Genomic DNA, 25,916 nt, shown 5'->3' with positions numbered 1-25,916 from the left:
AATGAGATGTGTGGCTGTGAGAAGGGAGAAATTATGGCTGGATTGTATAAATGCCAGAAGGTAATGAAAAATGCAGGCGGGCGGCCGGAGATACAGTCCTTCTCAGGTGTCTGTGCTCCTCACTGGATCAGAATAGCCTAATTAGGATAAATTATTAATCAGGATTGTTTTTCTTCTCAGCAGTTTCACAGAGACGACGTTTAGTATGAACAAACTGTTTCTCCACTGCAGCATCAGAGCGGCTGAACAAAGGACACGAGCAGTTTAACCTGAATGTATTATTTTAGGTTTAAAAGCACCAGAGCTCACTCTGGAAATGGACCAACGTCTGGATAGAATCATAAGAATTTGCAGGGAACTGTTTAAACTCAAATGTCTCAAAATGTAAAGTTATTGTCACAATAAATCCTGGATATAAAGAGAACTTCAAAGATGATGGATACATGGTTTTATGGGTTTGTCATTAGACTTGAGCAGATAGATACGACATACAGTAACAGAGGTATAGCCTTGAGAATAACAGATGATAGCACAATTACAATAGTAGGCAGAATGGCACTCAGTAGAGCGCATACCTCCCCTAAGGCCCAACAGTCCCCTTTAATTCTTTCAAGCCTCATCCAATATCAAATAAAACATATTTAAGTCCACTACAGCCAGATTTATATTTGGATCTGCATCAAATTGTACTCACTCATAGACACCAGCCTCCTAAATACTCCTGATGTTCTTCATCAAGATCCAGACAATATTCCCTGAGAAATTGACTGAATTGAAAGAAAGTGAGAAATAATTCCTGGATCCGCACAAAAAGTTAATGGGATCTATTCTGGACCGAGATCCATCCTCCATCCAAGTTTTTGGGGAAATTTGTTCAGTAGTTTTTGTGTAATCCTGCTGACAAACCAACAGACAGACAGACAGAGAGACAGACAGACAGACAGACAGGGGAAAACATAATCTTGGTGGAGGTAATTAAATGATTACATGTATGATAAAATCAATAAATTGGTCATTCCAGTGACTGTATCTATTTTAGTACAGCTGGAAATTGATGATGATATTGATCAATATTGACTTTAAGGAAATTTATTTTCATTTTTTATAAATATTTAGTTTTTGATCACAGAAGACAAAGAAAAGCCATATTTTCTTGAAAAATGTCTTAAATCAATAACTGATCAGCAAAACATCTGCATGGATCTTCATTAAACAGAAAACACAGATCAGACCAGACATTTAAGAAAAATGCTTTTATTTTTTTTTACACCTTTAAAAAGCAAATTTTTAAAGCACAAAGCATTACTCTGTATATAAACACATTTCTTCCTTTGACTAAAAAAATGGTAGCATTTGCACATTGTGCTTTGATTGCAAAGTCTGTACAACCGCTCTGGGTCTCCTGTGGTGTCACAACCCCAGTAAACATTTTATTGCATAAATCACATTTGACCTCAGCGGTCATATGCTGAAGTCTTTAATAGAGAGTGGAAAAATAGAAAAAAGAAATACCACTAACATGAGGAGAAAAGAAGCTGTCAAACCTGTAACACAGTGAACAATAATAGCAGCTTCCTGAATGAAGGCGTTGCACATTGTCCTGAACAGAAACACAACAGAAATACAACAAAAATCATGTGACAATACACGGCAGTTGTGCTTTTATCTATCTAGCAAAAACATCTTCCTCCTCCGCAAATTATTCCAACAAATGATGCAAACACACACTCAAAACAAAAAATGGTAAAAAAGAAAGAAAACTTCAGAGGAGAATTTGCAGCTATTTGCCTTTAAAACAGTAGCTGACTAAATGCTAATCTCTAGTTGCACACTTCCCCTTCACGATAAGCACGTTTTACATTATCTTATTTTTGCTATCATCTAGTCAATCTACATTTGAAAAACAAGCATTTCTCAAAAGGCAGTGTCTCTCTGTGACGCCTCCGAGGAGACTCAACGTCATTTAAATGCTGAATGGAAAATCGGTTTGCACACAAAAATATACAAATTCGAAAATTCATGACTTTGGTATAAACAAAATGGACACAGTTAGTCACACACAAAACTTCCATTCCTGAATGTTCCCTTTAGACCACAGACCGGATTTCCACGTGTCCTGTCGGTGTCAATTATGCAAAGGTACATGGGGAGAAAATGCCACCAGGAAATGAACAAAGCGAGGATCAGCAAGGATCCAAAAAACTGGGATTATCAAAAAGAAAAGTGCACTCATACCTCATCTCTGGGATAACAGTTGATCTTTAAACAAAAAAAAAAAAATCAGAATAAACCTCTAAGATGGAGGATAAGGGCCACTGTTTAGAAAGTCCTAAAGGTCCTATTTGTAAGAAAAGTCAATTTTTTTAGTCTCATTCCCATCTCGGCAAATACTGACGTTTGGGGTGGGGACTGTCTCGACCTACCACCCCAAAGCGTCAGTATTTGCCGAGATGGGAAAGAGACTCAAATATCAACTTTCCTTACCAACAGGACCTTTACTGTTCTGAGAAAAATGTAATATTATTAGAACAACATCATGAAAAAGGTTGCTTTAAGAACAAATGCTGTATGTTATGATTAAAGGGGCTCTATGTGACAATATGGAGTCATTTGTATGTATTAATCACTTTTTACTGCCCAAATGTCAGCAGATTGTAATGGGACGTGAAAAATGAGAGCTTCCTGTCTCTCTCGGTTGTCTATACAGCCTGTGGAGGATTTGTTTAAGTTGAGTTGTTAAATGCTGCTGGACTGTGGATTTCTTTGCGAAAGGACTCGGGTTGGATTTTCCGAGACAGTTCAAGGAATGTGACTTCATGCACGTTCTCCAGTGCCTCGTCTCCGCTCTGCTAACAGAGAGCAACAGTGGCTTATGTTGGTTTAGAAATTGAGTCCGCTGACATAAATGAACGACCGGCTTCCAGCACAACACAGACAATCAACAGAGTCCCTTTAAACTGGTTAGACTGGACACATGCATGTTTTATCTTTTCCTGTAACTGTATAGTAACGTATATAAGCACTATACACCAGATTGGCCACAACATTAACTTTGCATTTATGTGCTGTTGAAATTATCGGAAAAAACGTTTTTCCAACTGGGAAAATTCACATGAATGCTCTGAGCAGTAAAATGCAAAACAAACTTCTTTATGGCGTCCATGTTGCCCCCACATTCTGACATGACTGGAACTGGAACACACTGAAATCGGAAGAACGGCTTCCCAACTCGGGAAATGAAGACTAGGTAAAAATAACGCTATGAGGGCCTTAATGCGCCCTGCTACACTGGAAGAGCTGCTCAGGAATGGTCTGAAGAACCTAACAAAGAGCCCAAGGCTTTGCTGGAACAGCTCTGATTATGGAGGACCCACCTCGTAACACACAGGACCCAGAATGCACCACCAGACATCACAGGAAAACCCTAGAGGTCTTGTGTCCACGCCTTGATCAGTGAGAGCCAAGTGTGATCCATGATCGAGCCTCCATGGATCAGACTTGTTCCTGCATTTTCCAAGGAAGCTTGATCAGATTGAGATCTGAAGAATCCAGAAGAAGAAGCCAGATATGAGCCTTGAGCTGTTCGTCACCTTCCTCGGGTCGTTCCTGAGCAGTTTTTGTGGTGTGGGCTGTTGCATGTCAAAGAACATGGTGTCAGTGTTTTAATATTGGTGTTTATACGGTATTGTACAGCTACTATTTTTCCTCATATCACGACTTTATTATTGAAATATTCAACTTTATTCTCAAAATTCTCAGCTGACTGTGTCGCCCTAATTTCTCACATAGTTCTCAATGCAAAAAGTTGAGTTACAGATGAAGCTGTACTTTAAGGTCTATTTCTTTTCTATTACATCGAAATGAATCACCTGCTCCTTTGATCTAGTTTCTTTAAAAGCTCACACTTTTGAAAGCAGACCGTCTGGGAGAACGTTTTCATCTCAAAGCAGACACCAGTTTTATGAAAATGACCAAAGGAAAAATTCACCATCAACACTTTGAGAAGAACAAACCCGCCTGATTCTCCTGCGTCCCATTAAAAATCTTTAAAGTAGATCAATAAAAGCCTCATTAATGCTGAAGGGCTCCACTTTGTTTTCTTTGTGAGCGCGATGCCAGTGTGTGCTGACTCATCCCCGACTTGCGACTGTACTGTGTGCAGGCTCTCCAGCCTATTAGCCGGGTGAATTGTGAGTGCCTTGGCGAGCTGGTTTCTCCTCGTACAGCGGTCAACAGGGCAGCACTGAGATTAAAAACGCTGAGTTCATGCACCCACAGCAGCAGAGAGAAGCAATGAGAGCCTGCTGGGACTGACAGCCTCTTTATGTTTGTCAAGAATTTACCTCGACCTTCAGCACTCCTACCATTGTCTATTTGAATGTTATAAATTGACATGTTAGTGAGACACAGCTGTGCCTCCGCTGCCCACACGTCTAGCTGCGAACACACACACGTACGTCTACACCACCCACACTGATATCCTGCAATTATCATGCAGAGGAGTTATAGAAGGAGAGCTTTTCAGATGAGTTTCTGAGTAAAACAAGATATAAAAAAGGTCAAAAGGGGCATGAAAATTAATGAAAACGTAGCTAAAACTAATGGTGCTGCTGTTTGAATCAAAGGACATAAAGTGAAAGATTGTGAAAAAGTATGTTTTAAAAGGACGAGTCAAGGGATTAATCCGAGAATCAGTTTAAAATCACTTTCAGTGTTGCCTGCATACATTAATTACGACATGACAGTATGGAAATTATTTTCATGTCGATTATTTTCTCAACTAATCAATGTTATTTGGTTTATAAGAACATATTCACATTTAAGAAGCTGGAATCAGAAAATTGAGACTTTCTTTTGAAAAGAACTCAAACCACTTTCAAAATTGTTGGCAATGAATTGATTAATAGATTAGTTGTTGCAGGACAAGGAAGCTTAGAATGAAACTGCTGGGATTATTTAGACTGCTCTACCTGAAGCTTTAGAGGACTTTTCCATTTGTATTTATCTTGTTTAGTGCCCATCTTACTTGAGAGCAAAGAATCTCTGTCTGTCTTTCTTTCTGTGGTTCGCACATCTCGAGAACCGTTCACCCGATCTACTTCAAACAGGGAAGGTTTATTGCTGAGGACCCAGGGAAGTGCTGTGCCCAATTTGGTGCAATTTGGACGATTGCCGGATTTTAATTTCCATGACAACAGGGCTAACTGCTTGGAGGTCTTTAAGTAATGACACGCTTATGTTGAGTAGTGGTCAAAGAAGCGGCTGTAAAAACTCTTCCTCTCTGTGGTATCGTCTGAACAGTTGAAGTTGCCCGTGTTAACTTCAGGACCACACAGCCATGAAGAATTCTAACATATCTTGCTGACTGATGTAATCCACATCCCCACTGTTGTAAATTAAAAGAACAAAGTGACTCTTGATCAGTGAAATCATTGGCTCATTTCTCGGCCGTAGGATCTCTGACACGGGAAAACTTTTGCTTTACAAACTGGGCTGAACTCCTGGTGATGCAGAACTAACCGTTTGTAGCTGTGTTCTGTAATGGCGCATGAATTATTAAGTTTCTTTGCGACCAACTGGCAGACTTTAGTGGCTTTTGGTTACAGCTAAGAGTGGTAGCACAAAGTTTGTCATCCTTAAACATCTCATAAAGGAGCTTCAGCACTGGCAGCTTATTAGGATGAATTATTAATCAGGAGTTTTTTTTTTAAAGATGGCTGCAGGCCTGATAGGTTTATCTCAGGGAATGTGGCAGCATGCTACCTGCAGTCTCCGGTCTCCAGTGTGAGTCACATGACATAACTCTGACCAGGTGTGCATAAACAAGAGCTCAGCTAAACACAGAGGACTTTTGAAGAGACTCTCTGGTTTAATCATCTGAAATCAAATATAGTGGTGTGAAGTGTTTATCCCTCAGAGCAGCTTGCCAGAAACCTAATCCTAAATTAAAGAATAAATATTTAAAGCAGTTAAGCTCACTAAAGACATAACAACATAATCCCCCCCAAAATAATTTGTGACTATTTAACTGTGTTTTAGGGGAAACAGCTTCAGAGAGAACTGGAAGCTGACAGTTTGGAAGCATTAAATATTTTTTGTAAAAGGATGACAGCCAAATTAATTTACCTCACCTAACAGCTTAAATATGGTAAACTTCAAAAATACTTCTTGATTTAAAACTTTATGAGGGTTACAGATTAAAAACTTTGCAGTGGAGAAATAAAACCCAGAATGTTTAAGTGTTTTATAAAGATAAGATATATTTTTGGCAACATTCTCCTTAAAATCATTTATAATATATTCTGTTTTTTTTTTTATTTAGTTTATTTGTCTCAATAAACTTTGCAAATCTGAAAAAAATGGTGAAAAACTGGAGGAAAACTTGTGGTGGATGCAACAAAGCAAGTTGGAAATGTGATTCAGTCGTAACAATTCAATTCTCTAACATCATATATTCTTACTTTAACCAACACACACACACACACACACACACACACACACACACACACACACACACACACACACACACACACACACACACACACACACACACACACACACACACACGCACGCACGCACGCACGCACGCACGCACGCTCCTCCTGAACACACACACTCACACTGTGAAACTAGGTCTGTGCATAATTACAAACACTCGCTCAAGGAAAAAAACAGGGGAGGAGAGCTACAGTCATTGTTGCAGAAAATATAAAACCTGCAACAGAAACGTTAAGTGTTGACAGCTGCAGCTGAATAAACTCACCTTTAGATTATGAACCTCAACCAAAACTGTGATGCACACAAACACACACACACACAATGTGAGGAAGCATCCGTCTCACATTCACTCATCCATCACACATAAAGTATATTCAACCCTTAAGTCATCATCTCATCTGTATCTATATGTGGGTTACGGTCTAGTTGTGCTTGGCACGAATCCCTTTTAAGTAGTTTTTCCAGCGTTTGACCACATCCTTGAAGATGGGAGAGTTGTCTATGGATGCCACCAGCTGTAACTGGTTAATGTGCGTGGTGTGATAGTCCCAGCGGGCCAGGTTGGGCGCCGTGCCCAACATGAAGTGGCGCAGGTCATAAATGCTCCCAGACCCTGTGTCAAAGAGCGGCAGCATGGCCTTCAGCGACTCCATGCCGCGGCTGAACAGCTGCCCGGCCTCCCTGCCAAGCTTCTCTCCGGCTGTCTCAGTCAAGTCAAAGAGTCCCAGCAGGGAGTAGATGAAGCCGTTGAGGACAAAGGAGCTGGGTGTGGTGGGGTACTCCTCATACCAGTCGTATTTGTTCATGAACACAGCTTTGACCCCGTGCTGCGCTGAAGGCACCTTGTAGGGTCCGACTGCCTTGAGGGCAGCGTTGAGGTAAGCCTGGTCCTTGGTGAGGAGGTAGGCTCTCACCAGGGTGGACATGGCCTGGCCTTGAGCCATGGCCGAGTACCAGCCAGGCTCCAGAGGCCGGAAGCCTTCCCCCAGTTTACGGGTGACCATGATGGGCCAGCCGCCTCGTTCGTCCTGGTTGCGGAGCAGCCAGTCGCTGGCGGCGAAGAAGGCAGCCATGTGGGCAGTTGTGGAGATGGTGACATTGTCAACAAAGCCACGCCCATGTAGGACAAGTCGCACCACCCGTCTGGGCATGATCTGAGGAGGACATCAGATGCAGAGGCAGACAAACTAATCAATGATGGAATTAGGATTATCATCTCTGCATGTATTGAGTGTCTAAGTTCCCATAATAAAATATATCCCAACATAATTTAACAAAACTCTACATCTGTATTTAATTTACATTCATACAAATCTGATGAAAATAATGCTGCACGAGTCATCATGTTATTAGTTTGGTGCATACCATTACCTGAAATGCAGCTTTGAGATCAGAAATCACTTACGATTAATTATGTACAGTCCAGTTTAGGGCTGCCACGAACAATTATTTAGATTATTGAAACAATTGATGGTTATTTAACTATCAATATCAAAGTTGCAGATTAGTTTTCTAATGATCAATTAATCATCTAATTGTTTCTGCATTGGTCTCGTTAAGTAAGCCTCGTTTCCACCAAGCAGTGTGGTTCAGTTCAGTTCGTTACACATTAGAACGGTTGTTTTTGCATTTCCATTAAAATAAGTTGTGGATGGTAACAAAAGAACTGCTCCATCCCATCCTGTTTTTCTTTTGTACCTATCACACTGATCTGATACTAAAAGGTGAACTTAAAACATAATTATAAAAAAACAGACATTTTATCAAAGCCACTTTCAGCACCAGATGTCTGACATAAACTGACCTTCGTGGCCTTCACAGCCTTGGTGTTGGACAGCCCGACGCCCTTCCTGAGGTCGGTGAGCAGATCTCGGGTCAGGGTGCTCCAGGCGGTCCGTGAACCGATACCGTAGGTGATGTCACGGTCTTTGAAGGCGATGAGCTGCGTGCTGGTCACGTAGTGGATGGTGAAGGGTGGGCCCTTCTCTGTGGTTTCAAGGACAACAGACACGCTGCCGTTGGAGACGAACTTGAGGTCCAAGCTGAGGATGAAGTCTTTGGAGTTACCCAGCTGGAGGGACACACCTTCTGAGGACTCTGTGGTGGCGGGGTGAGGAGGGTGGGTGCAGCAGATAAATAAGGGGAGTGTTAAAAATGAACTTCAGGAGAAAAGAGACTCTATTGTGTTTTTTTCCAAGTGCAACTGATCAGAAAAAATAACCTCATTTGACTGATTTTAAGAACTTCTGATGACTAACAGATGACAACGGACTATTTTTAGCAGACTGACTGGAAGCCTTTTCCAGTCGCACACACCCTCCTTTGATGCCGTGCTTCTATGATAGCTCATCTTTGTCCTCGTTTTCCTAAGATTCACTTGATAGTCACATATTCAAAAGATCAATAACAGTCTGATAACTTCAGAGATATTCTGCAGTCAAAACCTTCCTCTTTATTACCAAGGATCCTGTATTTTTATTACCTGTGTGAAGTGCCGAGCTCTGTGTGTATGTATTATGCACGCACGCACGCACGCACGCACGCACGCACGCACGCACGCACGCACGCACGCACGCACGCGCTTCTCATGGGATGTACAGTACAGATGTGTCACTGCACACTGAGCTTAATTAGGAAGAGGACAGCAGGGAGGGAAGAATGGAGCAGCAGGAAGATGTAAGAAGAGAGTAAAGGAAGAAGTTGAAGAACTGAAGCAACTTCCCTATAGACTGAAAAAGGGGCTGGATGATACGGACCAAAATTAATATTTTAGTATTTTAAGGCTGAAAGGCGATATATACAATACACATCTCTAAATGCCTTGTGTGCTTGTGACATCTCAAAATAAAATGCAAAAACACATTTCCACATTTATACAGCTGCAAAACATATAAATGAAAAATTATATAAAATAGATAGCAAGGCTATAAGTTAACTTTTTTTGCTCATAGCACTGGAGCTTCAGAGGCAGAAAGTTCGGCAGCACGGGCCACAAAATGGTAGCATGAGTGTAAAAGTATCAGGTGGGTTCATTGTAGTTTGAGACTATTCAAATTCTGTGTTGACGGAAGTTTAATAAGTCATTTTCAATAGCCTTTCAAATTAATATCGTACTGGAAAAATGTTTTTGAATATTTTTACTCTTATTATTTATGCACATAGGAGGAACAGTATCGTCACTAGGCTTAGGCCGATATTACTGATAAACCAAAACTACCCTGCAGCAACATCTCAGACTAGCTGCTAGTTTGATGTAAACTCAGACTTTCTGTGGCCCAACAGGTGAATTAGGTCTGCAACCAGATGTAGTGAAAGTGTTACTGTTATATCATAGCATCAAACACACATTTTTGATGATGAGATGTATGTAGTTTGAAATAACATGATGAAAAAAGACAATTAAATTATATCTAAGCTAGTTTAGGTTTTTTTTTAGTTTTTTTTCCATCGAGAAGTCACTGAAACAAACATTGTAATTGGTTCCATTTGCATCACCACATCACTTCCCTAAAAGCTCACCAAAGACATGAACTCAGCTGATTCAGTTTCCACACTGCAACCGCTCCTCTTACATTATATCAACTCTTTTCCAGGCACTTCAGCGGCTGTGCTGAATTCATTTCAACCCCCTTAAGCACGAATAGATTCTGGGATGATCTCTCCTTTGGCCTTGTTACTTGGTCTGCGCAGCACCTTTTTCTCATCAAGGTTCCCCAAAGGATAAAGAGAGGAAAGAGTGTAGGAGTAAAGAAAAAGGAGGGTAATGGAATCATGGCTCCTTAAAGCATCCCGAGATCACAGAGAGTGAAAATGAGCCAATAGTGAGAAGACAATTGAGAAACAGAGACAGCGAGATCTCACATGTCATGAGAAAGCAGAGGCAGACGAGGCCGACGGAGACACAAAGGCAGTCGATCAGGAGGAGAATGAAGGAGAGAGCCAGTCTGGCAGGGGCCTCTGGATGACTACGGCTCTTTAATGCACTCATAAATCCATTACTTAAGGCAATGCAGAGAGTAAGTGGATTTGTACTCTGGCCCCGTGATTACTCTGGCATCAATAAAGGATGGGCAGGGAATATAGACGAGATTCCACCTCCTCCGCTCTGCTTTGCTCTCTGGCTGTTTAGCAATAAGGCAGGAGACAGAGATGACATGCAGCAAGAAATATACCAGCATGAAACCACGCTTGTATACACAGGTGGGTACGTCAGACGAGCACTTGAAAACACATGTACAGTATGTAATGTGCATGTGCGGATACAAAAGACCCATGTAACAGTCGATGCTCATGTGATTATTCATCCACAACCTCCAGTGACTTCATCAGTGTGACCACACAAACACAGAGCACCGATAAAATCTATCCACCCTCTTGGGAAGCTTTAATGTTTTCAAGGCTGCAAGTAACAGTTATTTTTATTATTGATGAATCTGCCAATTACTTTCTTTATTAATCTTTCTGATCATGAAATGTTGGAAAACAGTGAAAATCCACATTATAATTTCCCAGTGCTCAATGTGACTAATTAATATTGTTTGTTTTCTACGCTCAACAGTCCAAAGCTTAAATAGATTCAATTTACAATCATATCTGACAACTAAATATACCAATACTGCACATTTGACTGGCTGAAGCCATCAAATCATAGCATTATTGCTTAAAAAATAAAAAAACAGTTAATCAAATAAGTTGCTGATTGATGTTCTGTGCTCTATGTGGTCTCGGAATAATTGGAAAAATGTTTTTCTAAATGGAAAAATTCACATAAATGCCCCCTCAAGTCAGAAGAACACCTCTGAACTCTGGGTTGATGTTGGGAAACTTTTATCACAATCGTGTATTGCATATCTAATTCTGGCTCACATGTAAACTGTAGTACGGTATTTTGGGTTGAACAAAATGCAGAACAACTACTTTTTGGCATCCATGTTGCTCCCGCATTCTGATTTGATGCACACGAACACAACAAAGTTGGAAGAACAGCTTCCAACCTCCGAAGGTGAAAACTTCCGAGGAGCACGTGAATGCATCATTACTGACTAATTATTTCAGCTCTGCATGTTTTATTGCTTCACTTCATTGAATTAAATTAGATTTAATGTGGCTTTTTGACTCTATTAAACATGAAAAGACCCTTTAAATGCAATAAAAATTCATAAAAACTATAAAAATACACATTTGCATAAGTATGACAAATGTAACATTTCCTAAAACCATCCAACTGGTGAATTATGATTTCTAATGCAAATATTGGGCAAATAATATTGCTTGCTGTATGGTTAAATGGATTAACAGAGCCCGAAGCTTCTAGAGGAAAATACCTGGAGTCGAGGGGAGCACAGAGTCTGTTTTCTAAACTTTTGGGATTAAAGTGGATCTATCTTCACTGTTGCTTCTCAACCTGTCTGCAGCAAGGAGCTGTGGAGGTGTCGAAATTCACTGTAATACACTGTAATTCTTTATTTGACTGCAGAATGGAGGAGAAATGTACTTTACATCATGATCATGTACAGATAAGAGATGGGAAAAGAAAAGACACTAGAGGATAACAGAAAGAAACAGAGTATCTGGTGAATGCCTCTTCAGTAAGAAACAAAACTGAACATTAACACTAAATAACACACCTGCAGTGCCGATTGTTGCTTGCTATCTTACGACTAATGTCCAAGTAAGGTACTCTGGCAGTTTGGGGCAAATAAACCTGCGGTCAAACTCACTTCAAGTAACTCAAATAAACACAAAGGATCAAGCAAAACCCTCATGAATAATGTGCTTCTGTTTGTGTGTCAACAGGGATAGATGGTTAGCCTAGATTGGTAGCTTCCAGCTAGGTGGGCTTGTTTAACTAACTAGGCGTTAGAGCCCTAGAGTAGAGAAGAGTTGCAACAATAGAAGTTCAAAATGCTTGGTTGCCACATGATTCACAGAGACTTCTAATGGTTCCCCGAAGTTCATTAATTTGATTCAGATGTGATGATATACAACTTGATTCTTATCTGGTCTTCCCTTTTAAAAGAGCATCTCAAATGGTCTGTTCTGCTGCAACTCTACTGGCAATTACTGTAGAAAAAAATAAAAATTGGTCCATTGGATTGAACAGGGATGACGTGACTCTCTCTACTCAAGGACTCTGCCAGTCAGGAACTGCCAAGATGGCAACGGCCGGTACCACCCACTTTGAGCTTCATTTTGACTCTTCAGAAACCCGTGGGTGTTGCACGGTGGCTGTGTCAACTATCTTTACAGTCAGTGGTTTCACATAGTGAGCAGATTGTTGTAGGTTGTAGCCATCGCCAAATTAACCAGGACTAAAATCTAAAGAATTACTGTTTCAGTCTCAGAAAAGTCACTTTAACTCCACTGTGACTCAACATTTTTAAGTCGGTAAAACAGAAAAACTTTCAAGGTTAGTGAACACTTCTTACAGGCTCTGTCACTAGCTGGTGACAGCTGCTCCACAGTATCTCACTACTCAGATCACCTTGCTAATTCTGGCAGGGTTTGGTTTATGCAAACTACATTTCTGAACTATCAACAGACCACGAGGGGATTCAGAAAATACAGGGTCTCAGCAGCGGACAGTGTTCGAGCAGGAATGTGCAGATGGTAGACGGTAGGTTATTATCAGGGGACAGACGATTGATCCACTTGTCAGAGCATTTGAGAGGCTGTTCAACACCGGTGCCCTAGATACAGTAAGGAGGGAAAAAAAAAAGGTCCAAACAGAAAGAGGGGAGTAGGCGGAGGAAGTAGAGGAAGGAAAACACAGAAAGAGAAAGTGACAGCAGGGGAAGAAAACAAGAAAAGTTTGGACGAGGGAGCAGAATAAGGCGCTAAAATGGATCGAGGTTATATGATTGCAACGTTTAGGAGGGCTGAAGGGGTGATAAGTGGGTGGAAATGGGTAAATAGAGGTGGAAGACTGACTGAAATCTGGGGATAGACGAGGAAGATTAATGGAGAATGAAGACCGCCGAGGGAGGGCTGAGGAGTGATGATGAAAACATGATGATGTCAAGGAAAGAGAGAACGATGATGGCGAGCTAAAGCTCTGAGGCGAGGTGAGCGAGGACTAGAGAGAGAAAGAGAGAGAGGTGGTGAAATGAAAAGAAATTGTTGATGATGAGAGGTTGAAAGCGGAGGAATTAGGAGGAGGTGAAAATTACAGTTGAGGCAGCAGCTCGACAGAGGACAGAGAAAGAGAGAGCGAGTCTCCTGGAAATATCAGCAGGAGATCAAAGTCAGGAGAATAAAAGACAGCTCACAGTCGGCGCTGGGTAAAACATTCTGACTTCTCCAAATTCCAAAAATAACTCCCACAACTATTTCATGGCCTTGGTCATTTTACAGCTGTAAAACTATGCAAGAATTTCAATCTCTATTAAGATAAAGAGTCAGATCTTTTTTCGAGTTAAGATATTTAGACAACTATTTAGACGACTCTTTTTTTAAATATATATTTTAAGCTACTATTGATGTTTACAAATAAAATTCAAATGTCTGTCATCATGTTTAATGACGTCATCACCTTAAACAGAAAACAAAGACCACAGAACAAAAGCTTCAATTTGAATAAAGTGATTTATCGGATTAAATGCAGTATGATCTTTTGTTTTGTTGTGTAACGACATAATTAATACATGATAATAGTGTTCGAGCTGTAATACATTTTTTGTTATTGTGGTTATTTAAATGTAATTTATAAAACCGTTGCAGCTAAATGACCTCAAGTAAGTCCTAAGTCATTTTGTCTTGGGGAAGTCTTTAGTTAAGGAAAGTCAAGTTCCAAGTCAAGTCACTTTTTCCCCACAGAAGATACTGAAGTCTAAGCAGTGAAATAAATGTAATCATCAAACATACAATATTTTATAAGTGCTTATTTTGTAATTTATCCTCTCATCAAAAAACCCATCCCTTCTTAAGTGTGTGTACTGACAGACCTAAAATAAAACACTAAAAAACTAAACTGAAAACATAAAATGAAAACAGATAAGTAATTCGAGTCATCATGTCTCAATCTAGTCATTAATTTTCTGTCAAGTCAAGTTGCAAATCATCTAAAGTGACTCGAGTCGACTCGAGTCCAAGTCAAAATGACCTGAGTCTCTGCATAGTGCAATAACTAGTAGTATTGTTGCATAATCATTATCTGAAACCTTGCAGATAAACCAGGTTTAAACAGAATTAATACAAATGCAAAAAAAAAACAAACAAACAAAACAAAAAAGCCTCAAAACTTAAAAATATTCTGTACAGTCCTAATTCCTTGTGTTCCATAATATAAGAACACTACACAATCCGTACATTGACCCAGGGATGACCGTTTAAGGAAAATATCTAATTGCACTTTTTTCTGACACTTTAAATTGCAAACACTATCAGAAAACGACTGTTTCTACATTAATAGAATCAAAAAATATTGCTGTTTCTTCTGAAAAATAGATCCAGAGTCTTCAGAATTTCTAATAAAGTGTGATGACGGTGTACTTTGTTTGGGAACACAAAAGTTCAAAAAAGAAAGATCCAACTCTTCTGGCAAAACAAAAGTTATGGTTATTTCATGGTGAAATTCCTAAAAGACAAGACAAAGTATGTTAAAAACAAGCTGAGTAACAACCCGTGCGTAGCAGCATTGCTGTTGCTTGTTGCCGAGGTCCTCCCAGGTTCAGCTCAGTTTAAGAAAAGTCAATTTCTATGTAAACTCTCAGAGGTTATTCTTCAAGAGTTCAGATATTTGTTAAGGTCGTCGTATGACATCAAGTCATTAACTTTTAAAGGCTTAAAACTTTAGCTGGGAGATTATAAAAACAACCCTCATTAAAAGTTACACTCTGCAACTAGCAAACTGCATGCTAGCTTGTCCAATACTGACCTGAGGCAATCAACCAGATTGTTGCTGCGGAAAAAAACTTGGCACTCGGTCTTTTATGAACAGCAACAAGAAAAAACCTATTCCACATCTTATCAAAATATCAATGTTTTTGATTCTTGCACAAAACCCTCTTGGCCATGCGTAAACCTAATGGCCAGAATAAAGAACTTGTTTAATTAACATTAATTGACAACAGTTGAGTAAATTGACCAGAGACAGTTGTCATCATAGCTGGTGAAACCACCGCTCACTGGATAAAACTTTAACTGGCTCTTGTGATTTGAAAATTGCACTCTTTCAAAGCGTATCTGAATCGGACTCTATCATTCCCACCGCAAACTGCAGCCCTGAACGCTCTTCTGTTTGTGGTATGATGAAAAGGACGATAGAAGTGAAGAGGGAGACAGTTCATTTTTGTCATATTTTCCCTCTTTATAGATCAAATTTTAGATGCATAAGGGAGAAGGCTGCACAATAAACGACTACACAGTACAGTCTGAGTGAGGCCAGAGCCGTTTCCTCAGTAACGTATGAGCCTTGGATACAAAGAGAGTGAGGTGAATTAAATCAGATCCCTTGGAGTTGAAACAGTGCGAAGTGGCACCAAGGACAGTCGCCCTTCAGCCTAAGAGCCCCCAATCTCGCAAGGCCTATCAACTGTGCACAATTAAAAAGATAATACAGGACAATTTTATTCAATTTGTAAGTATTTTGCTGCAGAGCTCAAATCTCACCAAATCCCTTAAAAACGACATCAACAAAAAGGTTTTCAGTGACATTTTTGTAGTACAGATAGATTTGTTTAATAAAGAACTTCTGGGCATGGTGATAAAACAACAGATAAATCACTTCTCACTCATGCTAAAGCTAATGATATCTGACTGATGACCTAATGACACTGTCATTAGCTCTCCACTGCAGCAGAAATAGCTAATATTATCCTCACAGACAAGCTGCTTCACAGCTCTGAAGCCTGGAGAACCAGAGCTATTAGGTTGATTTCAGGGTCCAAAATGTACTTTTTCCAAACTGAAAATATTGTACCAGCGTTTAAAAAAAAAAAAAAAATGTTATTCCTTCAATAATTTTAATTTGATCTTTATAATTTTAAGGTTGTTGCAGTAACAGAGAGGTGCATGCTATGAGGTGTAGTTAAGTTACTTTAGTTGGCTGCAACATGGCTTGATAATCATTATAGTTACTGGAAAACTATGTTTTGTGTTCACTGGCACCAGAGCTGGGCAATATATCAATATTATCATGATATGAGACTATATATCATCTTAAATTATGGATATCATCATATCCTGAATTTACATTTGTGTTGTCTTTTGCTGGTTTTAAAAGGTGGCATTGCAGTAAATTTATGTAATCTTCTGAAATTACAGGACTGTTCTACCTATTCTGATATTTGTCTTTAGCCACTTAGTCATTATATCTACATTACTGATTATTATTTACCAAAAATGTCGATGTGTTAATATTTTGTGAAAGTGTGAATAGACATCCCTACAATATTGTCGCTATGTCAATAACAAGTAAGTAGTATTTGGTCATGATGTTTGGTGATATATCCTAGGATTTATAACCTGCTTTTGAGAAGTTTTTAAAATATTGAGATATAAGACGTGTATTGTGATATAGCCTAAAAATATTGGATTTTTATTTTTAAGTCATACTGCCGAGTCTTTGCTGCCTCATAAGAGAAATAAAAAAAGGCATTGTTTATGCCATGTCACTGTGGGATCCTCCTGCATTCTTCACAGCAGAGTTGTGTGAAATGCTACGTAACAACCAAGGAAAAACGTTATCAGCGGAAACACTGAGCTAGCTAGATAACCATAGTGACGATAGACAGATGGGGTCAATCAAAGAATTGTAATACAGTCACTGACAGTTATATGTTTCATGCTGCCCCCAGTGTGTCGAGTTAATACAAGACAAAACACTGTCAACTGAGGTGGCAACAGACAACTTTTCCCGCCTAGTGTTTCCAAGCGGATTTCTGTTGGCGCCACTGTGGCAAAGACAACTGAATTGTTTGTTTTCTTCAGAGTCACAAATGTGAGTTTATTCAATCATTCAGTCTAAAATAGAAATGGAACCTTCCTTTTTCTGGGTGACTGCGTGCCCAGTGAATGAAAAAATTGTGTAGTGATAGCGAGGTTTATAGGGAACCAAAGTAAACGGTGATGGTTTCATTATTCTACAGTATATCCAAGACATTGTGAAATAGGGTTGGGCGATTGGACGAATATATTTTCTATTGGCGATAGGTTCAACCCATCGCCGGTTGTTTGTTGGAGCCGATATTCTGGTCTATTTTTGACATTTTATTTTGCTAAATAAATGGTGTGCCTCCTTGAAAATTTCACTCAATAAATGATGAACCTGTAAGCGTCAAAAATAAGAACAGGCAAAATCTGTGGTTTTCTTACTGTGATTAGAAAGGAGTCGAGGAGCAGAACTGACCAGCGCAAAGAAATGCCAGCACATCGCCTGGGGAGCGGGGCTCTGTGTGCAAGTTATCGGAGCAAGTATACAGGCAGAGCAGCTCCGTCACTTGCGCTGACCAGTTAGGAGTAAATTTAACCTATACGCAAGTTCAAAAACTGTTAGAAAAATGTAACGTTTGGTATCCATTTTTTCCCCCGGCAAAAATCCACTTGGCAGGAATGAAGCGCTTGTCTGGTGAGAGCCACATCTCTAAGTGTAAGCATAGCGTACTCAGCAGGACAGGTGCATTCACAATTGCTCATGCAAATTGGTAGTGTTAGAGTCCTTTGCTGGTATCATACATTTGCAGAGACGGCATATTGCTTCAGTTAGGTCCTTTGGTTTGCCGGTTGCGCCCAGTTTAAAACTCCTAGCTAAGCTCCTGGCTCCTAGTGCTGGCACACACCTGCGCGAATCTATCAGCAATTGCCGATTGATGGGCTGAAGGTGGCTGGTTGGAAAATTTTCGCCCAACCCTATTGTGCAATCAACATTTACTTCATAATGATATCAGCAGAAACACTGAGTCAGCTAGATGATTGTGGTGATGGTGGACAGCGAGGGTCCATCAAAGAATTGTGATACAAGTTAATATTGAAGTAGGCCTATTTCACTAACCCTCCAATCGCAGTGAACCTCATTTATTTCACTCGCCAACGTTGATTTTTACCTGCATTTTGTGCACAGCGGATGCTAATTTTGGAACTTGGTTGATTATCTTAAAATATAAATATGATTCATATGATATGCTTAAGGAATAATCTGGTGATATTCTATATTTTTGTTGAACATATACCATGAAAAGACCAAAAACGACAATGAATTTATCCTTCACAGAGCCTGACATATCTTGCTCCTCTGTGCCATAGACCTTTGTAGTTGTCCACAAAAAATAAAATACCATGAACTAGATGTGATCACTGAACTCCGTTGCTCTTCCAGAACAACAAAAAGGAAACGGTTAACTTCCTTTCATTAAAGCCCATATGTCACGAACAATGGCTTGCAAAGAGCAGTCCAAGCAGACAACAGCCTGGAGCTTTATTTTGTCCAACAAACAGAATTAAGGTTAATTGGCTCCAGCTGATAACATTTGGAGACAACAGTTATCTTTTCAACCGCTGATCCTCGCACTCTGGATAAAAAGGAGAAGCCATGGAAATAATGTCAACTGGTATTGTTTCTGTCTCCAGCAAACTTCACAATGCATTTAGACAGCTTAAATGTGAGAAGGTCTGACTAAGTGAACAACATAGGATGAAATGTGTGATGTTGTGTCTGCTGGTTCTTAATCATCATAATTTTTTAGGAGTCTGTCATTATGTGGTGGGTCCACTGTCAACCAAGACAGTCTGCCAGTATTCAGGCACTGCTGCTGTGACTCACTGCAGACTATCATCCTGTCCTGAGGGTGTAGTTGCATATCGAGCCTCCTGCAGCCACAGTTAACAGGAGATAAGCTCCTTGCCCCGAGGCCATCTGGGCTCATGGAAAGGCTTACATACCTGGAGCACTGAACTGACGCACGGAGGTAGCTCGGGACTTGTCGGGGACACGGCTGAGACCGCAACCTTTCGGCACACTCCAGGGCGCCGTGCTGGCCCGGCTGTCTCTCTCCTCGGCGGTGTCATAGACCTCAACGTGGGGAGGGCGCTCGGTCAGGTTTTTGCTGTAATGGCTCAGGCCGTACTGGGAGATCTGGATGGCGTAGAAGTAGCCCTGAGGGCCCCACTGGGTGGACAGAGGCACACCTGAGTGGAGAAGAAGGAAGGTAGAGAGGGAGGATGAAGACAATGGTGTTGAGAAAATTTAGAAAATGACCTCCTTATACTCAAGACATCATAACATTCTTTTTAATACTTTTCTTCCATACACTTATTTACTTCAGAGAAGGGATGGGGTGATGAAAGATTTTATAATGGATCGCAATAAATAAAAACACTTACTCAATAGGTTGATCGTGGTAAATTCTTTATTTTTGGGATTATCATGAATGAAGATAGTTATGAATATCCTCACACGAATGACTTGAAAACGCTGTCTACCTCGCTCACGGACAGTGCCAAATTGGTTTCCTGATTTATTCTGAATTGCCTCAGCCTGTCTCCAAGGCTGACGGCATGGTTTGCACCTTGTATTCCCCACAAAAACAAGTTAAATCAGATGTGTATAAAAACTATGGATTCCTAACTATAAAACAACATGGAGATGAAGTTATCACCATTTATTCATCCTTTATTTGTAGAAAGTCCTTAGGATTTATGATTACATATTTAAGACCCTTTTATTATTTTTCACAAAAAAAAAAAGTTGTGTCCCATCTGTGATGCAATGAAAACATTTGTTCCCTAACAAAATGCAAGGTTAAAGTGATTCCATTATGTTTTAGTGCAATTTTCATTTTCATTTTAAAGTTTTGAGAATATTTAGATAATTATCAGGATAATATCATGAATTGAAATTATGTTGGACAGCAAATTCGTCCCATACCTACTTCAGAGTCTGTTTCAGATTTGTATACTTTTGATACAGTTAAATTATTAAATAAAAAATAACTAAAGACACAAGAAACTGAATAATGAGAAAGAGAAACACTGGGTTTTTAGATGGGAAAGGGCCAACTGTATATTTCTCATCTTGGGCCAGACTGAAATGACAGGTCATTTTATAAAGTCTATCTGTAGGATAAATCTTGTTCCATTATTTTGTTTGATTTGTGACTGTAAAATATATTTTAGAGCTTTCTCAACACCTTCCCAAAATGGTTTTAGTATGTGCATGTGTGGTTTACTACATTACATTCTTATCCTTCTGTAGTCGGTTGTCTTTTTCTGTTTCTAGATGTTTCTACATCTTGTGCTACCGTGATCATCTTGATTATGTGAAGGTTTGTCTTTTCAGCTCTTTGCAGTCTATTTAAAGCAAAATGTTCCTTTTAAGATGACAGTTCACATAACAGCTTATTTTTGGCTTGAGAATAGATTGAATCTGTTAAGTGCAGTGTCACATTGAGTTCAAAACCACAGGCATATCAATTAAAATGCTCCAAAATGAATTATTGATCCAAAACACATACATTTTAAAACTTTCCAGTAACCGGATGAGACTAACTAAGGCAATAACAAAGGTTCAAATCTAGGCCTGTTTTGTAAATGCAGAAGAAGGCAACAGAAGCAGAAAAAGGTTAGAAAAAAACCCACCAGCTATGGTTAATGATTGCACGGTGTGGTGAAATTCAAGCTAAGCTACTGCATTTCACTGCAGGCGAGCTTCCCTGTTCACACAGCCAGAAATAGCTCAGGCAGGAGAATCGCTCTGATTAACAGATAGTTCACTTAGAAACCTTTTGACAGAGAGATCACATGAGCAACCCAAACCCCATCCTTCTGAGAAGAACATAATATAGTCTGATTAGGGCTGGGTGATAATATGCCTCCTCCTTTCAAACTAATCACTGCTGCATACATAGCTGATCACTTAAATTCTACTTTGCTCATTGCTTTTTGTGCTTTTTCCTCCAGCAATGGGATGTAATCATGAACTATAGACTCTATAGACAGTAAATGACATGACTCAGACAGTGTGAATGGGTTTTCATACTTGATCGTGTGTGTGTAATTGAAAATGGAGGCAAAGAATGAACAGATGGAGATTATGATTAAGTCGTTGTTAGAAAATCTCCAAAGTTAAACTCTCAAGAGACATTCAGCTCATAATGCTATGTCCAATGTTGATAATAATAATTAACTTTATGTTGCTCCTTTCGTACATAAAATGCAGCAAATGTTTTTTTTTTTACAAAACAAAAAGGCGAAGAGCACACAGTCAGAAAAACAGTTATAATGACAATCAACGGCAATCAACATTTCCTAAATTTGTGTCTGTGACAAAAAATGCGCATACACACACACACCAGTTCTACAGGGGAAAGGAGCGTAACAATTTTTCCATTGATACATATAACAATGATACAGAAAAAAAGTTACACACCAATATTAGCAGAATTGATATTACTAAATATTTCCCTGTTCTATCTGGTAGAAGTCTTTTTTTGGTATTTTCATTGTTAAAACATGAAGTTACCTTTCACCTGTGGATGAGGAGTCGATGCCTCGACAAGGGCATGATCCCTTACTGATGTCTTATCCCCAAACACTAGTAATTTGTATTCCACAACTTGCTCTATTGCTGAGGGTTGAACACAGGATCCAGAAGGGGTGGATGGGTTGAGTTTTTGGCTCACATCTATGTCCAATTTTCCCCCCAACCCCTCATTTTCCAATGCCTGCTTGGCACTCAGAACAGAGTCACAAGGGGCAGTGGTTTAAATCTCCCCCTAAGACCCTCAATCTCAATGGGGGTTTAAATCCCCCCCTAAGACCCTCAGTCGTTGTTGATGGCATTTATGTAAACAGACTCCAACATGCTGTCTTATTGCTCTATTACCACAATGCCTTTTGGTGCTTTATAGGCTAACATTAGCAACCTGTGCTCCTACCCTGCCAGTCTGCTCTGATATCAGAGGAGCGGAAGCAAGTGCAACAACTTCACTGCTGGACTTAAGTTAAATTTCGGGCGTCATATGCCATCGAAAGGGGAAATGCAACACTGAAAGACTTCAAAATACAGGACTGTCTTGAACAAATCAGCAATACCAGTGTAAGGTAAGCTAGCTAGCTATTTAGTCATGCCATAACATGCTTATTATAAAGACAAGGACTAAAATACACTGAAACGACAGAGTTCTCATAACCCTCGGTTCGATGTGTGCCTTTTTAAAAACCTGCATTTGGAGGGTGTGTAGCTGTTACACTTGACCCTACCACTCCCTCCCTCCCAACAAGAATCAGGGTACCCTACAAAAAAAGAGGGGTAGGGCTAAGTGGTGGGGGCAAGAGATGTATATAGATTGGGCCTTTGCCTTTTCACCAACTGGGCAACCTTATTCTACAAATTTCATAACAAAGCGGTTAATAGGTAGACGGTAATTTTATTTTCATGGACTTTATGTACATTACTGTGAAGATGTTTTTCAAACAGACCAAATTATTGCACAACTGGCAGTCACAGACTAATGCAGAAAGCCTATCTAGACAGCCCGTCTGAATAGATTCACTCCTGTCCACATGGATTTAATGTGTTTTTCTGTGCGCTAAATTATTCGTTATTACAAGTTATTGTTTGTCATCGGAAATTCTTATAATTAATTTTCCCTGATATAGACAGACATCGAAACTCTGGTGGGTAACTATCACTGTGTAGCCTGTTTCAAGGCAAATATTCCCAAGTAATACATCTGAAATATGCATTTCTTCAGTTTGATCAGCATCACTAATGGGAAATTAATTCAGGCCCCATTTTAATGTTCATTTTTAAAGCATGGACCAATGCCACATAATACCACTTTTAAGTAGTGCAGTGGTCACAAACAACCCCTGAATGAGAGCTGATACATTTGATTAATGTGGTCATAAAAGAGGGGGAAAAATAAATAAATGCACACACACTCATACATCCCGACACAAACACAGTTTCCAATCCCTCGCCAGACTTTTCTTCATGCCTGTCTTGTTACTGGCATCTCCCCTGACAACTTAAGTCAAATGACTGTCAAAATCATAACACTGTAACATTGTGCTACTCACTGAATAACACTAAGTAATCCATGTGGAATTGACTGTTAAGCCTCCACATATTTTCATGACTCCAGAGAGTGGACTTTGGAGAAATGTGAAAAACTAAGTCTTCTGTCAATTACAGTAAACTCTAAGACTACTGAAGTTAATAAAGCATCAAAGTGCTACACCATCTTGTTGTAATGCTGTGTTCTCCTTTTAGATCACAAACTTCATTTTTGACCTCTAGCATGTCAAAAATGAGACTGTGTTGAATTATTAAAATCGAAAAAATGTACATGGTTGGATTAAACCAAATAACTGAAAGGTGCCATGTGAAAGAAACGATTGTTGGGTTTAAACCACTGAGAATAACGACCCAAAATCTCACCAGAGTAAACTGGTATAAAAAGTTCAATAGGTTGCAGCTTAAAGGCTCACATGTTCTCAGGAGTTGGTGGGAAAAGTTAGCATTTTTGTACTTTTGGTTCCCTCATCTTGAAGTCAATAAGTTTTTTGAAATAAGGTCTGTGGTTAACACAAGTAACGTTTTGTTCAACTACATAAAAACCAGTCAGGGCAGTCTAAACCCCACGTGTGAATTAGAAAAGACTTTACATGTCTTAAAAAGGAGGTTGCTAACAAGTGGCTAAACAAGACTATAGAAGTTGTCAGGAAAATTAAACCTCATCACGCTGAACACAGTGACTCATCTACTCACTAATTAAAAACTATTGTAGCTGTAATTTTCCAGTTCGTAGATTGATAAATTTGTGGTAATGTGTATAGTAAGAAGCTAAGGGATGGTGACATTGTAGGCAAACGCAATGTAGTTTGTTTCTAGCCTTTAGCCAAATTTATACTGAAAGCATTTATGCTTCATAATCATAAAAGTGGTGTTCATTTGTTCAGATTATCTTGCTGAATGTGTAATTATAATAAACGTGTGTTAGAACTTAGAAAACATTTAATGTCCTCTGAGAGGCAATTTGTGGTATAGCACAGAATATACAAACACATTAAAAACACATCAAAACCAACAATAGCCTAAGAGCCACCAAGCTTATTTTTCAAAATAATCGGTTTTGTGAGGTTGTTTGTAGTTTAATGCACCTTTTAAATTTGCATTATAGATGGGTACAACATGAAACACTTTGGGGGAATAATACTATACCTCTTTCGCTGGATTTACCACTTTCTGATATAAAGTGTTCAACAGAAGACAACTGACAAACAGCTGTTAGAACAAGTGTAATTATACGCCAACCACATGCACTGCAGGTGCAAGCCTGTTGGAAAAAAGCACAGATGATAAGAGCCTGCCTGCACAACAACTAACAACCACAATTTTATTTAATCTTTGACATGAAACAGATGGAGCTCGGATCGAAATGCTGTCTGTTCAAATTCATTTGTGGTTTGGAGTCATTGTAACCTAGCTGCAACAACAACGGTGTCCTGGATTCAATTCAGAGGCTTCATCCACCTGTGTCTTCACTAGAAAGCACTGTATCCATCTTAGTCAGCAGGCTGAGTGTGCACAGGTGTTAGGCTAAGAGATATCGGGTATGTGTTTGCACCAACAGTGTAAATGAGAGTGTGCATGTTTAATCAAGCACTTAAAACAATATAATGTGTGTTTTAGGACTGTGCCTGAGTGTGTTTGTGTGAATGTTTGAAGTGATGGTGGTCTGCAATAGAGCAGGGAGTGAAGATAAAGACGGTTCAAGAAAAAGCGAGAGGCACAAAAAATGAGACAGATCGGGATTTAAGAGAGTGTTGATAGAGAGGATTAACTACTTCCACTAATGATAATGCCCTGGCTGCCGGAGCTTCTTTATTCTCAACTTTTGTTCTTTGTCTCTTGGAAGTAGTAAGACCTCAATTCCTAACCCTCGAAATAAAACCACAAGCCTTGCAGGAGATGTGACAAGTAACAACACATAAAAGTGCTGTTTGTATGACTCAGTCTAATAATACCAACACTGAGAGCATAAATGTGCATTCAAAGACAACTTTATCTGAAATTCTCTCAATCTAAATATATTTTCTCATCCCAATAGTATCACAGTTTAAAGAAGCGAGTGAGTGCTTGAGCTTGATATATCAGTACTATGAATGTGTGACTCCTGACACAAGTTACAACACAAGTTGGCAGAAGCTTGAGTGATGTAAAGGCCATCACAACATTTAATGAATGTTGCTGAGGGTCCCGTTAAATAACTTTTTCACGGGCAGCAGGGTGCGTTGGGAGAGAAATGCTCCCATGACCTTGTTTAAGCCCTGCGGTACCTCAGACTGTGACAGGCTAATTAATGAACTGCTATTTTCACCTATAAAAATATGCTAAGTTGAAGAGAGGGTTGTACGCTTGCGCATGTGGAGTGCTAAATAGTAAGAAGCCTTGGGCTTAATTAATGGACCTTGGTAAA

General features: G+C 39.6%; 1 protein-coding gene across 1 annotated transcript in view; it reads right to left on the bottom strand.

Moving 5' to 3' along the window:
* Positions 1–1,270: 1,270 nt before the first annotated feature.
* The window catches only part of glceb (glucuronic acid epimerase b), a 32,858-nt gene continuing 8,212 nt past the window's right edge, over positions 1,271–25,916 (bottom strand). Inside the window, exons 3-5 of the mRNA XM_073464845.1 lie at positions 19,375–19,620; positions 8,303–8,595; positions 1,271–7,652 (exon numbers count right to left, since the gene is read on the bottom strand). Coding sequence (XP_073320946.1) covers positions 6,921–7,652; positions 8,303–8,595; positions 19,375–19,620 — 1,271 coding nt within the window. The 3' untranslated portion in view covers positions 1,271–6,920. The remainder of the gene's footprint in view (positions 7,653–8,302; positions 8,596–19,374; positions 19,621–25,916) is intronic.

Source organism: Pagrus major, chromosome 4, assembly GCF_040436345.1.
Source record: "Pagrus major chromosome 4, Pma_NU_1.0".
NCBI lineage: Eukaryota > Metazoa > Chordata > Actinopteri > Spariformes > Sparidae > Pagrus > Pagrus major.
This window is presented reverse-complemented; position numbering and strand designations above follow the sequence as displayed.